The 17,319-nt window shown below is 46.2% G+C and overlaps 1 protein-coding gene across 1 annotated transcript in view; it reads right to left on the bottom strand.

Annotated features, from left to right (window-relative positions):
- Nucleotides 1–399: 399 nt before the first annotated feature.
- Nucleotides 400–17,319, bottom strand: part of NSDHL (NAD(P) dependent steroid dehydrogenase-like) — a 58,869-nt gene continuing 41,949 nt past the window's right edge. The window contains exons 5-8 of the mRNA XM_069648941.1: nucleotides 11,067–11,195; nucleotides 6,501–6,643; nucleotides 5,607–5,709; nucleotides 400–1,263 (exon numbers count right to left, since the gene is read on the bottom strand). Coding sequence (XP_069505042.1) covers nucleotides 931–1,263; nucleotides 5,607–5,709; nucleotides 6,501–6,643; nucleotides 11,067–11,195 — 708 coding nt within the window. The 3' untranslated portion in view covers nucleotides 400–930. The remainder of the gene's footprint in view (nucleotides 1,264–5,606; nucleotides 5,710–6,500; nucleotides 6,644–11,066; nucleotides 11,196–17,319) is intronic.

Genomic DNA, 17,319 nt, shown 5'->3' with positions numbered 1-17,319 from the left:
AGAATTGTCTCTTGCAGTATACCTTAAAATCAAAGCAGAGACTTGATGCTACCCTGAAGCTGCAACTCGACACAGCCGAGAACCACAGACTGGGTCTGAGCTATGAACTTGGCAAGTAAGTGGGCTACTCCAGTACATACGAATCCCACAGAACTGGTGTGCAGTAATGAGAACAAATAAATTGGTATTTATTTAAGCAGCCCGAAGTAAAAACAATGATCTAAACTTTACAGAAAACGAAGAGAAAATATTGGGTTAGCAGCTCTTCAAATCAAGAACAAAAGCAGCTCACCCACAAGTAAGTGTGGGCTAGAGGTAGAAGATTGTAAGTTGTGCAGTCACTAAATTTGTAGACATACACAAGGGATAGCTAGCCACCAACTAGTGTTTTATTTATGTGGATACAGATGCAGAGTGGAAATCTTTGACCTCACCTTAAACGAAAAGCGTGAGGAGATAGCAAGTACAAGAGCAGGCAATAGAATAGTCCACAAGTACTAACGGGTGCAGTTGCACTTTGGCACATTGCATTTTATATTGGTTATATTAAACATGTTCTAAATGTACAGATGTATTTATTGTCGTCATGTATATATATGACGATATCTTCTTGTGAAATTGTAGGGTGATAAGGATTTTAGTGAATCGAAATTGTTCAAGTTACATGTTTGTTCTGTAGTGTTTTGACTCTACCGCTACAAGCAGTCCAGGTGGGTTTGGTTACTCCAAGAACTTGGTCAGTGCCTTCTTTAACATCAGCTAGAGTGCGGCAGAAGCTGGCATGGGTGTGAAGCAGCAGAGCGGTGTCTCAGGATAGTTCATTCAGATCCAAAAAGCACCCTCTAAGATGAAGGATTCAGTACATTGGCCAGGGATGAGTCTTCCTTGCTTTGGACAACGCTGACCAGGCTCATCAGAAAGTCTGTGTTGCTATGTGTCCCGGCGCAACTGTGCATAGCTTTGGATGGTCTTTTCCACAGCGTCTTCCAGGCTGACGATTGGCCGGTAGCCCATGTCCCTTTTGGCTGCCTCGCAACTGTAATAGTGAAAGGTACCGGCTAGGGCCACCCGCATGGGGGAGAACGTGGGTTTAATCCGGATGAGGGGACCCAGAACCAGGACAACGAGAGACAGGAGGAGAGCCAAGTAATATGCCAGCCAGTAGGGAATGCAGTACTTGGGAGCATCGTAATTCAGGCCCACCAGAATGCGGGAGAGAAAAGTCCAGAATGGAATGGGTTCATCATTGGTGATGTGATATGCCTGCAAGAAAAAAAGAAAGAAGTCTGTCACAAACTCAAACAAGATAGAGCAAAAAAACACGTTACCTGCCAGAGCGAACACCAGGTAGTGGGAGGCGAGACTAACAACTGAATTATTACTTCCATTACTGTGCCGGCATCCCTTAATAACTAATAAATTAGCAGGAACAGGAAGCACAAGCAAGCCCTAAACCAGTCAAGAAGACAGCCAAGGAGCAGAACTCTCCTGCAACACCTTTAAATGTTCCTGCCGTTTCCATGCCGCATGGGACGTCAAAACCACACTTTACTTTCTTCTCTGGCAGGTTCTACATATACCTTATCACTCCCAAACAGGGAATGCTGCGTTGGGACAACTCCTCACTTTAAAGAGTAATCCCCTGGTCAAGTGGACATACTCCTGAAATTCCTCTCCCCAGCCAAAACGTTCACAAACTCAACTCCCCTACCTTCCGCCATACTTTGAACAGGTCAAGTAGGGCATTAAATCGTTCATCTATGGAGGGACTGGCTGAAGAACAGTACACAGATGAGGAAAGATGAAGGGTCAGAGTTTGGGCGTACACATGCAGGTTTTGGATAGGGCAAGGAGTGCCTGGTTGGAACCTAAGAGAGTACGGGAGGCTGGATGACGTGGCACAGTGCATGACTAGAGGGTAAAGCATTCAACAGCTGTGGCATATCAAGGAAGCATGCATGTTTTAGGCTGGAGGAAGCATGCAGACTTGGAAGGAGAGGTAGGCCAATCTAGTCCATAGGTGATACAGACAGGAAACGGCGCAAGGGTGTGGCTGTTGTGACGATTCACAGGATCTCGATACTTGTGAGGCTGCCACCCAATAGTCCCCCCTAGGGGTAGTGGAAAGCGGGACCTCACAGGGAGAGACTCGTGGGGATAAGGACTTCCGTTCCATGAAGGAACTCCCTAAACCTTTTTCCTTTGGGATGAAGTCCATTATAACACTACTGTCTGTTATGGTAATGTCTCTCCTACATTTGATCCATAAATTAATATGATTGAGTCGAAGATGAGCCAAGGAAACCTGCAGAGTAATAATAGGTTGCCTTGCCATAATACTGTGAAGAGTTGGCCCCAAGGAGGCATAAAGATTATCTCAACAACAGTAAAGAAAGAACTTTGACCTTACGCTGGGGAGGACCCAGCAACAGGGAATAGCGAGCGACAAGGACTGGGAAATGGAGAGAGCAGCCGGCATAAAATCAGCCCAGCCCGGGAAGTTGGAACCTGGGAACACAAAGCTGCAAGAACGCTGATCCCCAGTGGCAGGGACTTCCAAAAATGGTTGAGGAGTGCTGCGGCGGTAGCCAAGCTTCTGACCAGTGGAAGAGTGAGGAAAAAAAAGCCAGCGGTGGCGTGACCTCGGGGTGGTGGACCATGTGGTCCTGAAACTGCGCCGGAGCAGTTTGGCCCAAGACTCTGTGTAGCGGCAAGGACAAAGTGGGGAGTGGCGTAAAGGAAGCAACACGGGTCAGCCCAGCACCCCAGGAAGAACTGGTGATGCTGTCCCGACACGTAACAGGCAAAGGGAGTAGCGGGAGACCCGGTAGGGTCTTGGGGCAGCGCAATAGTCAAGAGTGATCTCCCTCGTCATAGTAATGACACCAAAAGAACCAAGAGTCAAGAGAACCTTGAGTACTCTCCCTTGTCTCAGTAGTGAGATCCAAGAGTCAAGAGGGCATCGGGAGAAATTTCCCTCGTCACAGTGGTAATTCTTTTTTTTTTTTTTTTTCTTTCCTCAATTGTATTAACAATTTTTACAAATTCTGTCCAGATTTTCTTGCGTTTTTCACTGTTTCCCATTGTGGATATCGTGCAGTTTTTCTGTTTGCTTGGACTACCAATGAAATTTTCTTTTATAGATTAATTTCCTCCAGCTTCAGTTTTTCCAAAAGATTCGCTGTAGCCACTGTCAAAGATGTGGAATTGCCACACATTAGCATATTCCACCAAGTTTCTTCATTTGTGGTTAGGTGCCGAGCTCTGTGTCGATTGATATAGATGGTTCGCAGGTTTTCCGTTCCTGAGCAATGAAGGAGGAGATGGCGTAGTGTTTCGGTTTCCATCTTCTTACAATAGCGACAGTTTTTGGTAGTTGACTGTTTTCTACGAAAGTGAAGCTCATTGGTTTTCAATAAGTTTAACCTTGCTCTTAAAAAGGTTCTCAGTCGTTTATCTGGAAACTTTTTTAGATAGTTTCTGACTTAGTCTATTTTTTGCGTGTTCGTTGTATGGTGTGTGGAGACTGAGATATTCTGCTTTGTCTAGAGTCTCAATCTAATCTTGTATTTTAAGTTTTTTCTTTATTTTTCCCGGGATCCGTTCTATGTCCCATTCTGAACATCCGATTTTGTCCGCTTGTTCCAGTAGTCTACTGTACCAGCTTGTTATCGTTGGCTTTTTTTCACTCTTCAACTCTTGAAGTATGATGTCCAGGATTTTTGGTCGTGGGTTCCTTATGATTTTGCCCAGGAATAATAGGCTGTTTCTCGTGACCACAGATTCCAATGATTGTAGATTCAGTTTGCGTCGAATGATTGCAATGGGAGTGGAGTTTGGAAGTCGTAGTACTCTGCGCCAAAATATACCTTCAAGTTTAGCCCACAGTGTCTTCGGCAGATGTGGCATGGCTTCGGCTCCGTAGGTCAGAGTTGGACAGACCTTTGCTCTATAAAAGTTTATGAGTGGGAGACTTGAGAATTTCCTGAATTTCCTATCCAAAGACACTGCCAGTGCTGCTAAAGTTTTTGTTTTGGAAAACAGATGTACTTGCATCGTTTTATCAATTTTATTGGACGAGAGTTTCACCCCTAGGTAAGTACAGCTTTTGACTATTTCTAGTTTCTTCGAATTTGCGAACCATTGCGATCTTGTGTTCGGTCTCGTCGGTTTTTCTAAGACCAAAATTTACGTTTTTGATGTATTAAGCTCCAGGTCATTTTTCTTCAGATAGGCTGTGAGACTGTCTATTTGTCTCTGGAGTCCAATTGCTGTTTGATCTATTAGTAGAATGTCATCTGCATACAGCAATCTTGTCACTTTTGAATCGTCTATTTGCAGAGGAAATGATAGAGTGTCGTTTTCGGAATCTGCTATGTCGGCCATATAGGCCTTATACAGCGCCGGCGCCAGAGGGCAGCCTTGTTTCACACCTCTGTAGTGGTAATTTAAGTAAGAGTCAAAAGGATACTAGACAACAAGAGCTGTCTGGAAATAATCTTCATAGTGTCATAAGACAGGGAGGAATTGTTGGAACTGTAAAGCAAGCTTTCAGAAGTCCTTGGGAAGAAGTAAAGGGAATTTCGAGGGCTATTGCAAAAGACTATCCTAAGACAACCTTCAAGGCTGTGCAGGGTGGGTCAGGAGAAGGGAGTTATTCTCCTGACCATACTCTCTTTGTTGAATCAGAAACTAAAGCAAAGGATTGTTGGAAAAGAGATACAGACTTAGCCAGCTTAGCAGGAGAACAGAGTTATTCCCCTGGTTCTATTTTCATTTAGACGCTGATCACTTTTGTAGATTAGTGATAGGGTTAGAGTAAGTTTTTAGACAGAGGGCAGACCCTTCATTTGGACAAACACCCCGTCAACGAGCACGGAGTTGAAATTATTTTAAGGTTGGGATAACCATTTAGAGATCGGTAGGATTTTTCTTTATTTCTTAAATAAAGCTTTGTTGAAACATGCCACCCCTTTGTCTGACTCCTTACTCCACCACACCATACCATACCATACCATACCATACAGTGCAAGCTGCGGTGGGTGAGTTAGTGCAGAGCTGTAGCAGATGTGAAGGTGCAAGGCTGAGATGGGCAGGACAGTGCAGAGATGTGGCATAGAGGGCTGTACATGATAGAGGCTGGCAGGAGCTTGCAGGACTGCAGCGGAAAAATAAGGCAGCATTGAGGAAAGACGATTACAGGTTTGGAGACCAGACGGAGAAAAGAGGTTTGGTGCAGACAGAGAGGAAAGAAGCTGGGCTGCAGAATTGCAACAGATGGCAGAGCGCAGAGTGGGGCAGCACACAAGGCCGAGTGGTGCAGAGCAGGGTTTGGTCGGTAGGGGAGAGAGGGTTGTAGCGGCACAGTGCAGGTCAAGAGGTGACACAGGAGGCATGGCACAGGTTTAGGGGTGGTACGGGAGGCAGGGAATGATTTGGGGCCGCACAGAAGTCGAGGGTGCAGGGCTGGAAGGAAAAGGGAAGATTCAACGTTGGGACAGGGCAGGTTTTGACAGAAGGAAGTTGCCCGGTTCGGGTGTTACATACACTGTTTGAAAAGCATCAGTACATCACCATTCCAGTAATGATCCAGCCAAGAAGGTTACCTTTCCACACAACGGCGAGTCTTTGTGGAGATGCTCAGCCGCCAAGATGTGCCCATGGACCACATTGCCCACATAGGTAAAGTCCACCAAATTCTTCCCATCTCTGCCGGAGATAAACAACAATATAGTTAGTTCGATTGGGGGGAGGCTCGATGAGGAGTACTCGTGGAAAAGGAAGGGGTTTATTTATAAAAATGAGGGATCACAGATGTGGCGGGGGAAGCAGGGGGAGGAGGATACAGTGTTTTCTTTCTACGGTGCACATGTTTAGAGGCCCCTGAGTTTCACGTTTAAATAGAATAGGAGCCACTGAGTGAGAAGTTGTGAAGCGGAGTGGCTTGTGTCGCTGCTCAGAATAAAGGCTGGTGGGCTGCCAAGGATGTGGAGTGGGGGGGCGGAGCAAAACTACACTCCTTTTAGGCAGACGAGGAGGACTCGTGATTGGGCCCAAGAAATGCTCATTAACATATCTGACATTGACATGATAGATGTAACAAATGAAAGAAAGAGGTTACGAGACGTGCACGCCCAGGGTACAGCGAGAGGTCCCTGCTTCCCCTGCGTTGTGCAGTCTGTGCTGTTGAGGCCTGAAGAAGGCCATGCAGTAATTTTAAAGAAATACGTTAAGGTACGGGCAGGGGGTGACAGGTGGCACTGGAGTGTGGCCAATGCATCAAGTATGATGTTCGTCACCGCAGTGCAACAGATCAATATGCTTAGCAAACATGTGTCATGAGGCTGCACAGACAGGCTAGGAGTATCGCAATACAACACCAATGCCATGTATGCGGCCTGTAGCTGAGGTCAAACTCTACGTAAGATGAAATAGAGATCCTTGGTGTTCAGGCTTTTACTCAACCGTAGAAGCAGGGTATACTCCCACCCGACACTTACCCAATCATAAACTTCATCTTGCCGCTCTTGGCCGTCTGTACAAGAATGGGGACCAGCTGGGGGTCTCTAGGCCCAAATATACCATGAGGACGAATTGCTATGGTTAGAAAGTTGTGTTCTGGATCATTGGCACCCAGTACTTCCTATGACGAAAACAAAAGGTCAGACATTACAGCCTACACCCAATGTTTCTTTGTCCATCATACTCCCCAATCATCAGCCAACACCAATCCCCAACATGTCTCTGCTATAACCAAAGCAGAAATATTCAGGGCGATACGTCAATGCTCTCCAACTACCTTCAGATTGCTGACCTTGCAGCAGAATGAGACATCTGGATAGAGGAGTTTAAAACCACAGCAAAATAACACCCTGTTCCACCATTCTCGACAGTCTTGAAAAACCACAGCAAAATAACACCCTGTTCCACCATTCTCGACAGTCTTGAAGGATTAGCGTGGCCTACAATGTGCTTTCATGTAACTCTACATGTGCTATGCATCACCCACAAGGCTGCTTGGAGCGATGTAACTAAAGACCTGGACACCAGCCCCATGACGTATGTCCCTTCTGGGTTTGTGCAGTCAACAACTAAAGGGCTGCTTCACAATGACAAATTCAAAAGGACCCCAAAAGTGAGCATTTAGCTCCCTGAAAATCGAATCGATCGGAAAGGCACCTGCAGTTCACAGAGCTCACGTGTGCTCTAGGGCCCATTGCAAATAGTAGACTTAACCCTCTTGCCTGTAGCCCAATGTCCAGTCAGGAGGGGCTTTGCAAAAATCAGCTATCCAGGGGGTGTAGTTTCACTATAGTAGGCGGCCATTTTGGGGCTTCACCGGGTAGCAACATCCTGGGGGCATAAGTTATTCACTTGGGCATGAACGCTGGGCCTGGCGCTGTTCTAACCGGGTGAACCCCCGCCCACTCCTCCCAGAACGGGATCTTATGACTTTTAGCACCCTGATGCTAACCATTGGGGTGTGAACAGCAATACATTTATGTGAGCAGGTCGCTGTGAGCGTGCGACCCACAAAGGCATCAGATTCCTCACCTAGCATGGCCGCCATGGAAATGGAGGGCGGGGCTCTGTGTGGAGGCCCTCTAACATTTCCATAGCAGCTGTGGGTGGAGGGTGATGTGTGGCACCACTGCATCAGGTGAGTAGGAACTGGCGGTGGATGGGGTCAGGGATGGGGTGCAGCTAGGTTGGGCAATGGTGAGAGCAGGGATCGGGAGGGAAGATGGCCGGCAGGTGTCTCCATGCCCGGTTGCTCCGAACCCGGGCTTGGATCTTAAGATGCAGCATGGGTTTGGAGCAATCTGATCAGTGGATGCACACAGAGAGGGTGTCATTTCGGTTTACGACCTTGACTCTAACACAATGATAAATATTTAGCTCCATGTGATAGTTGTTAGGATGCAGCACTGGGACATCCGGTTTAGCTTCATCAGTGTCCACTCCTCTCCATTCCCCTACGCTATGAAGAGGTTTCCAAGTGTGGCGCATTATTGGTCACTCAATAGTCCCACAGGGACTAGAGGAGACGCCATACAAGCTTCCCGGGGGCTGCAGGGGACCCTATTCACCAGGCCTTGGTCTGAAAACGCTCAGAGGAATGAAGTCAAATTATTCTGGTAGAGATCTGCTCTTCCACTGCGCAAATATTCTAGGAGAGGATCAGTTACTATTCTAACCCCAGCTGTAGAGATTTAGAGAAAGTGGGTGAGCCCATGAGCTAATCACGGGGGCTTGGCCATATGCTGCCCCAGCTAACATTCCAGGGTTTAAATGCAACTGGAGACTTGTATTGTTAACTTTTTCGACAAATAAAATCTATAAAAAAAAGACCTGTAATGGCAGTTCTGCGTGGTGGGGGTTCTTCATAATTATTCATAAGCATTAGGCTATTTCCACCAGGTTATCGGTACTCATTTAAACACATTCGTTTACATTGCAAAACAAACGGGTATAACCTGTCATAAAAGCAGTTCTACCGCCCAGTGCAGAAATGAGTTGGGGGGGGCTAGGGTGAGGGAGACAGCGCCCAGAGAGATGGGAGTGAGTGAGAGAGAGGCAGGAAAGTAAGAGATTGAGATGGGGAGAAAAAGGGAGGGATGGAGAGAGAGTTAGAGAGACAGAGAGCTAGAGAGAGGCAAGATGGGGTGGCGGGGATATTCTGAACGAGGGGAAGAAGAGATACAGAGATATTGAGGAGGCCCAGGTGCTAGATAGAAAAGACTGATGCAGAGGGGAGGGGCACAGCACCTCCCAGTGCTCCTGTTGGTGGTTGGGCCCGCTTCATACCCGCCCTTCTCGTACCAGAGTCAGAGGGTCCATGAAAGCCTCTTGTAAAGAAGGGACTTGGTTTGGATCTTAAATTCACTTAAAAACGACCAACCTTGCTTAATACACAGCCCTGCAATGCTGGAGAGATCTGCGTCTTAGGGGCCGGACAGGCCAACCAGGCTCTTTGAGGGGCTATGTGCCCGGCATCTCCTGCCACTATATTTGGCGGAGGATTTAAACGGACGAGTCATCAATCACATAGAAAAAGGAACAAACCCTGAAAAATAGCTTCCCAAGCGACCAAATGGGACTGAGCAGAGGGACCCCACTCAGGGATACACGTGCCAGAATAAGATACTCCATTGTTCTGCATCACCCCCAGCATGAGCGGAAAATACAACTGAAGGACAGCACTGCTGCAGTGAATCAGACGAGGGCGGGAGTGGGGATGGGGGTGGGAGGAGTTGTTTGGGAGTGGAATGTTCAGGAATAAAAAATAAGACTTTTACTCATCATTTAAATTGATAAAATGTGTTCCATTCCAGGATACCCTAGCGATTATGAAAACCCCATGAAGAAGAAACCAGCGGTATACATTGCGATAACCCTTTTATAGCTAAAAGGTTTAGACGTGATCTTTTTTACAACTCAAACAGATGAAAATACCACCTGTACTCGCTCTGCTTCCAACATACACCACCACCATGTGCAAATCCTCCCCTGTACTGACCCCTCCTTCACCACAGCCTATGCCCATCCCCACAACCTACCCTCTGCTGACAGTCGTGCCATTTCAGAGGGATATCTGCAGCACCTTTTGCCCCCTCTTAAACGTCACTCCTCGGCCGCCCCCACAAACCCTTCAAATCGCCCCAGCCATTTGCCCCACTCTTACCCTCTCTCATCCCCTTTTGCTGCGGAGATCCAAATGCTGATCCCTTCCCCATGCCCTCCCTAATCCCAGATTCCCCCATCTGCAGCAGTAAGTCCCAATCGTTATGCCACGCCAACACTGCCTCATGCTGAACACAGCCGAAGAAAGAACGCATCAGTCTCACCCAACACTTACTAGTCACATCCCAGAAATAATCCACTTCCCACCTTCGGTTCTCCCACATCTTGCCCTCCCGGCAGCTAGACACTGGATTCCTGCTGTGTCCGTCCTCATACGCCAACTAATACTTAGCACCACATCAACATTCAAGATCACCTCACCTCTCACTCGTTTAAGACCACGAATGATATGTTAGATTACAACAGTCGTCCTACTGCCCTCTCTTACACAGGAACTTCCTACCTATGGATAAAGGACTCGACTCTGTTCATCACTTTAGCTTCTTTTACCCTGGAGCTCCGGCCATCGATGGGTTGGCTCATAGCGCTTTAGCTTTTTAGCTAGTATTCACACCAAGCCAAAGTCTCCTACCTCAACTCATTTCCTCTTACACACCAGGCAACTCACCCTATAAACCCAGCAGCAAAGGGTGACCAATGACCTCACCTCCACCCCCTAAGCATCCCACCCAGAAGCAGATGCGTTTCCTTCCTGGCAGCATTATGGGAAGAAACGCAACCTTTCTGCCCAGCTTGTGATCAGTTCAAGAACCTACACATTCTCCTAGACGATCGCCAAGAGCCACCCAGCTCACCACTGGGCAACCTCAGCACGACCACCCTAGAACAGCCATACCTAGGCCGTTATTTCCTGCATGCTCTCACTAGCCTTTCTTACACCTCTCCCTACTATGATCGTAACAGCAACATCTTCAAACATGTTGCCTTAGATGGCCAAGAACAGACCCGCTTGCCAACACAAAGCCTTGAGCAGGTAGAATGCACACAGACACTTCCCATAGACCAGATGCTTGGCACTGGCCCATTAGAGACATATTGCAGAGCAATTCTGGCACCACTCATATACCCAACCATGTAGACGGGATCCACTGTACCTACCACCTGATAGAATATGTCTACAGCTGTCCCATGACCTTACTGGGTGTCTATCAGAAAGGACAGGCGCCCATGGGACAGAAACCATGCTGCATGTGCTCTTCTGCCTGCCACTCTCCCAAAGACATCAGACAGCTCCTACAGAGAACAGGAGGTGGGGGTAGGGCGGGATAGAAGAGATGGGGAGGTGAGAGAGAAGAGATGGGCAGGGGAAGGTGCATAGATTGGGGCAACACAAGGGGGTGAGATGTGTGGGGGGCAGAGAGAGAGGAGGGGCAGACAGAGAGAGGGTGAATGAGATGCCCTGACCTCCGCCCAAATGATACCTTCTCCTGCAGGATCTTGGTCTCCGTGTAGTAGTCAATGGGTTTCTTGGCATAGGGCAAGGCCTCCGTCCCATTCTTGATGTCTGTGCCCTCGAATACGACACTAGCACTGCTGGTCAGCACGAGTTTCTGGAAAAGAAGAGACATGGGGGAGTTGAGGAGATGCAACACTTGCAAAGCAACCGCAACAGCAAAAAAATGAGGAAGAGGAATGAATAGCACACTTCTCCTGCTATGCAGAGATTCTCCTGTCCCCGGACTTACTTTACTGATTATTCCGGCCGACACCTGCTGTGAAGTCACTGACAGATTCAGCAACGCAAAAGGCCAGGATAGAGAGTTCACACAGACAGAACAGCAATACCCCAAACAGAAACATGGGTACAATTCAGAGAATTCACAACATCTGCTGCCCTGTACAGTGACGGCACTGGCAGCACTTATGCCCTGGACACAGAGGCAGTACTGCTGAGCTCATCCTGACCAATCCCTCTCCAGGAGGGCAGGATATGGAGTTGTTTATGGGGCAATTTGTTTACTGGCTGAATTAAAGCATACACAGCGAGGGCTGGCCACCAGGGTTGATCTTGGAGTATGGAAAGGTTATGCAGTCTCCAGTATTAGCAGGGTCCCTCCTGTACTGGACCAGTATACACCAGTCACATAATGCATAGTATGAGCAGTACTTGTGATGCTCTGGAGCAGAGGGTGGATGCAGGAGCTACCCTATGCGATAGAAGGCTTCAGCCCCAACCCCATAAACATTAAACCAGTAAACACTGCAGGGGCATGGCCTGGCACACTAGTTCAGTGCGTTGGCAGTGCACTGACACAGTGAGGAACTTATCTGTGTCTGGTACAATGTTACAGGTTCTTAGCAAACCACCCAGATGTATGGGCGTTACAGTGCTTCATCATGAGCATACAAGACAGTATTAGATTAGAAATAGTAGCGAAATAGTGAGAATAGCACTCACAAGCCTTTGGCACCTCATCACTGGCACCATTCCCTCAGAATCAGGCCCGGCCACCCCACTGCCAGTGCTGGTCTTTGGGACAGATTAACAGATCCATCAAAAAACATCTCCCACCTCTCGTCGCGAGGAAACCCATTCACATGCATTCAAGCCCACGTCGTTAGGACCAGGGACGAGACACTTGCCCCCAAGACCACTTGAATGCCTTTTTTTTCCATTTAGTTTTTTTATTTTATTGGTTTATACAAACCTTTAAAACATTTCGAGTTAATCCAGACCCAATACAAAACAAAACAAGACAAAACATGTGCATGAGATAAAGTTCCGTCCTTTTGACACGGTTTGTGTCTTTGGTGCCAAAGGAGCCTTGTCAGGGAGGGATTAGTTTGCTTCGCGTGATGACTAAGCCATGTTAGACACTACCCTAATGTCCTTGTGCTTCGGTGTCAGATATCTCAAGGCTCCTTTCAATCTCATGCAAAAACAGGGTTAACCCCCTTGTCAGTTTTGTGTTTGAACCCATGAACATCTGCTGCCACCATTCTTCTGCGTTCCTCAGTGGATATTCATTTAACGTTTGGCCAAGATGTTTAGTTCTTAGAGATCTAAAGAAGGGGCAGAATAAGACCAGGTGTTTAAGCGTTTCGTCGCAGGCTGTACAAAACCTACATACAATGTTAGACTTATCCTTTCCAGCCCAGTTCTTTGTTCGATCTTTAGTTCTAATCAGGTTTAGGCGGAATCTCATGTATGTGGCCCTCCTCCTGTTTGGGAATAAGACCACATAATTTTGCAGTTTATTGAACGCTCTTGCTTCACTAGGAGCGTCCCTCATTGTTTTGGAAGTCCTTCGGTCTTCGCTGGTTTGGATCCAATCGAGTTCCCAGATCTTTCTTTACCAACAGCGGATTGTCCTGCAGCGTTTTGGTATTGGTCTCATACATGGTCAGAAGCACTTCACATTTCTTAAACCATAAAGCTAACAGACAGTCTGGGTTTGCATTTCTAGGTTTGCTCAGTATTTTAAATTGTGGAGCAGCGTCTGGCAGTGTAGTTTTCCTAAATAAGGCCAGGGCATTCCACGTGATCCGTGCCTCAATAGAAATCAAGCCTAACTCATAATGTAGGCAGGCTGTTGGGACGCTATTTGGTAGATGTAAAGTTTTTACCCATAAGATGTGTTCTAGGGTTGGCCAGAATTCAACTGGGCATCCAAAAGCATTTTCAGCTCCATATATGAGGGACGGGACAACCTTCTGCTGGTAAAAGGTTATCACTGGCTTAAGCGAGAACTTCCCGTATTTTTTGTTTAGGATCAGTGCTTGAGAGGCAAAGTGTCGGCATTTTATTTTTGCAATCTCCATCCAAGGGCTATCATTTATGTTTGTGTTAATTTGCATGCCGAGATATCTAGTGCTTTCCACCGTGGTAAGTTTTTATTTTCCCAGATGCCATCTAAATTTGTTGTTTTTCTGATGGCGGCCCGTTTGCAGGTTTTGCAGCGTCAGAATTTCACTTTTTGTGTTATTGATGTGAAGACCATTGGTTTCCACATAACGTTCCACTGCATTCATTTTACGCTGTAGGCCGATTGGGGTGGTATCTAACAAGATTAAGTCGTCCGCATACAGCATCCAGCTTAGAGCACAGCCATGTATTTTTGGGGAAAAGGAACGAGGCTCATTAATTGACATGCCAATGTCCGAGAGAAACAAGTTAAATATGATCGCCGCCAGAGGGCAGCCCTGTTTACGCAGAAGGTTAATTTCCTCTGTAAGAGATCCGCGTTGGTCAAGGCACATTCTGATGGGAGTAGCAGTGTGAATTTCTTTAATGGCGGCTAGTAGACTCTCAGGACATCCCCAATTGGTCATCTTTGTCCACAGTAGTTCTCGGTCGATTGAGTCGAAAGCATGGGAGAAGTCTATCAGGGCTAAATAGACCTTTCTTCCAGTTCTAATTGCTTCCATCTTTAGCAAATTTATTAGCAAAAGGTTTAGGCCACAGCCGACACCTTTTACGAAGCCCGTCTGTCGTACATCAGTGTGGTTACTATCGACAATCCATTGTGACAGTTTCTGTTGGAGCATGGTTCCGTACACTTTGCCTAGCACGTCCAAGAGCGCTATCGGTCGATAGTTTTTGGGCTCAAGGCGATTTCCTTTTTTGAAGATGGGGACTATTATTGCAGTCTTCCAGGAGTTTAGAGTTTCACATCTTCTACAGATTCGGGTAAAGAGCTCTTCGCAAAACTCTGCCCATAGTTCTGGATTTTGCTTTATAGTGAAGTTGGTGAGGCCGTCCGGTCCCGGGACCCTTGAGGCACTGACATTCTTAATTATCTGGAGTAGATCAGCTTTAGGGAAGGTGAGGTTCCATTTTGTTAGGTTCGGTGTCATCGGGGATGACCACTTCCCTTTTTTACTGTACAGATTTTCGAAATGTGAAGACCACTCTGCCTCTGAAACCATGTTTGTCATTAGTGCAGATTGAGGAGCACCTTCGTTGTTTAGTAAACTCCAAAACTCAGACGAGTTTTTGTTACTCATCTTTAGCAGCATCAATTCTGCGTCGTTTTGGAACATTAGAGCCTTGTGGGATCTTATCCAGTTTTTATATTTCTGTTTTGCAGCATGTTTTTCTTGCAAGAATTCTGTGGGATCTCTGGATTTTATGTGTCTAATAGTGGCACGAAGTTCCCTCTTTCTCCTCATGACCTCAACATCAAATTTATGTTTATTTACAAACCCAGGATTTCTCGATCCATGTTTTTTTTCCACAGATGATTGTAGAAGATGAACGTATTCCACTCCAAAATCAGTCTTAATGAAGGTTTCTGAAATTTTAGAGACTTCATCGCGAACTCTGTTTGGCTCGACCAGGATCCGATGATTCCAGCATTTGTCAGATAGTTGTTTTGCAACTCGCAAGGTTACAATTGTCATCTCATGATCACTTTGGGTCATCTGCTTTACCACAAAAGACAGAGTCGACTGTTGAATCTTTTCTGAGACGAAAAAGTAATCCAAGATAGAATTCTGTGCGAGTCGTCTCCATGTTGGTTTGGCCAGTATATCGCCGGTAGTGTTTCCATTTAGCATTACCAGATCTCTGGCTTCCCTTTCCGCCATCCATTTAGTGGCCAAGTTATTCGGTACATGAATGACTTCGTTGTTTTTCCGTCTTATATCTATGCAGTTAATGTTCAAGTCTCCACATATGATTATGTTGTTTGACTCTTTTTGAGCAGTAGATCGTCAATTGTTCATGAGACTTGATCTAGTCCCGGCCTCAGTATGGTTCCAATATAGGTTAAGTAGACGGAAGTGGATCACATTGTTCGTTTTTAGGCTTGTACTCTGCAGAAACGAGTTAAATACAACTGCAGGTTTAAACGGTGTGCACATTTTATACTTTGCTTGCAACCTAACGCGCCTCCTCTCTTGGGTTATTTACCTGGTATTCATGATTAATCGTCTGAAAGGCAAATGTTTATATAGAGGTGGGAGGGGGGCTGAGAACCTCCCCACTCCCTCTTTCCAGATCGCTGGTGGATGCCTGGTAACTCATTTCCATTTACAGCACGGCAGCCACTGCCATTGGCCGATCGACTGAGAGGGAGTGTCCATGGGGCCCGACAAACGAAGCCCCAAATGAAGCACACCTGCCTGCCTAGTGCCACCAGTTTAACTAATCGGGACACATAACATCTGCCCAATTCAGCCTTTACCCATGCTCACCATTCGGACGCACGGTGTTGAGATACAGGATTATACATGTAAGGAGCAGCGTGGAGTGTATTATGCAGTATGTTATCCTGGATGCTTCAGCCATTCAGACTGGCTGAAACACTCAAGATGCTTCAACCAATTATTGCTTTGTGCACTTTGTTTTCTGTACATGCGCTTTCCCGATATGTGTTTTTAGGTCTGTCTCAGCAGAGCTTTAGCCCTCTGCAAGCGCTAGTGCAGATGCATACGAGAGGGTCCCTGAAGTTTATCAGCTCCTGAATGTTAATTTTAATAGCTTTTTTGTTTCCTTGCTGCTTGGTACATTGATCCGTTTGCTACTTTTATGCTGCATTAGACTGGGTTTGTTTTTTTTGTGATTGCTTTTATTGCGAAGGTCTACAATGATCACATTCTTAAACCACACTAACAGTGGTTATGATGATTTGGTGCCTCTACTTCAATAAAACAATTCTTGAAGTATAATGCGCATTAATTAGTCCCATCACAAATCAATATATACATATTAGAAATAAGAAAGACAACCTATATGGACTACAAGCACAAAATACATGTTGCACATCTGAAAACGTACACACAACTAACATGAGACAGTAGTGTACAACAAATAGCACATCTAAAGTAAAAATAGTCCAAACCATGGAACTCCATTCATACAATGGTGAGCAGTTCATGTGTTCTTTCTGACTTCTAGGAACCTTGACAGGTCATCATATCTTGACCTTATTTGTTCAGAATCATATCAAGCACGCCCTAGATGCAGAAATTTGTAGGAAAAACTTGAAGCGGGAATGCAAGGGTACAAGGCGATGGAGACAACTACATGCGTTTAGGTTCAAAAGAAAGATATGAGCGAAAGGCAGGATTCTCTCAAGATTGCAACAGACGAAGTACTGGAAGAATCGGAATATACCGCGATGAAATGTAACGCCCCCAAACTTGTTGAATCTTGCTTGGTAGATATATTTTGTCAGACATCGTTACCATGACCGATTTGTACCGGTGGTTGTAAATTTCTGTACAGAAATGTTTTTCTTCGGCAGGACGTTGCAACAACTGTAAAGCAAGAAATAAAGCCGCGGCATATTGCAAATTGAAAAAAGCTTGTGGGATTTTCTGTACAGCCTAGTGCTGCAACAGTCTAGTGTGCTTAAGGAGGGAGCTTATGAACCATCTTTGATAAAGGTACTGGAACAAAGTGCCATTTAAACAATATCTAGCTCAGGCTATTTTCACCTTAAATGGTCACATGATACATGCTGCAACTCATCGGGAGCAGAAGAAGAGGGGGAGGGGGGGTTTCGAAAGGAGGAGCTGCCCTGAAAGACCTACAGTTCCTAACAGAAGGGTAAGCCAGAAGTACATTGTCAGAGAAGACCCTCAGGGGGCTCAAAAGATGAATGTCAAAGACATTACCTCCTGGGGTGACGCAAGAACAAGTGGCCATCCTGGCATACACCTAAGGAGAAAGGCTAGCCATGAGAGAACACTAAAAAGGAGGAACAGGGAAGAAGGATAGTTATATGC

Source organism: Ambystoma mexicanum, chromosome 2q (genome assembly GCF_040938575.1).
Source record: "Ambystoma mexicanum isolate Mex_15411 chromosome 2q, UKY_AmexF1_1, whole genome shotgun sequence".
NCBI lineage: Eukaryota > Metazoa > Chordata > Amphibia > Caudata > Ambystomatidae > Ambystoma > Ambystoma mexicanum.
Note: the sequence above shows the minus strand (reverse complement) of the source record. Positions and strands in the feature narration are given on the sequence as shown.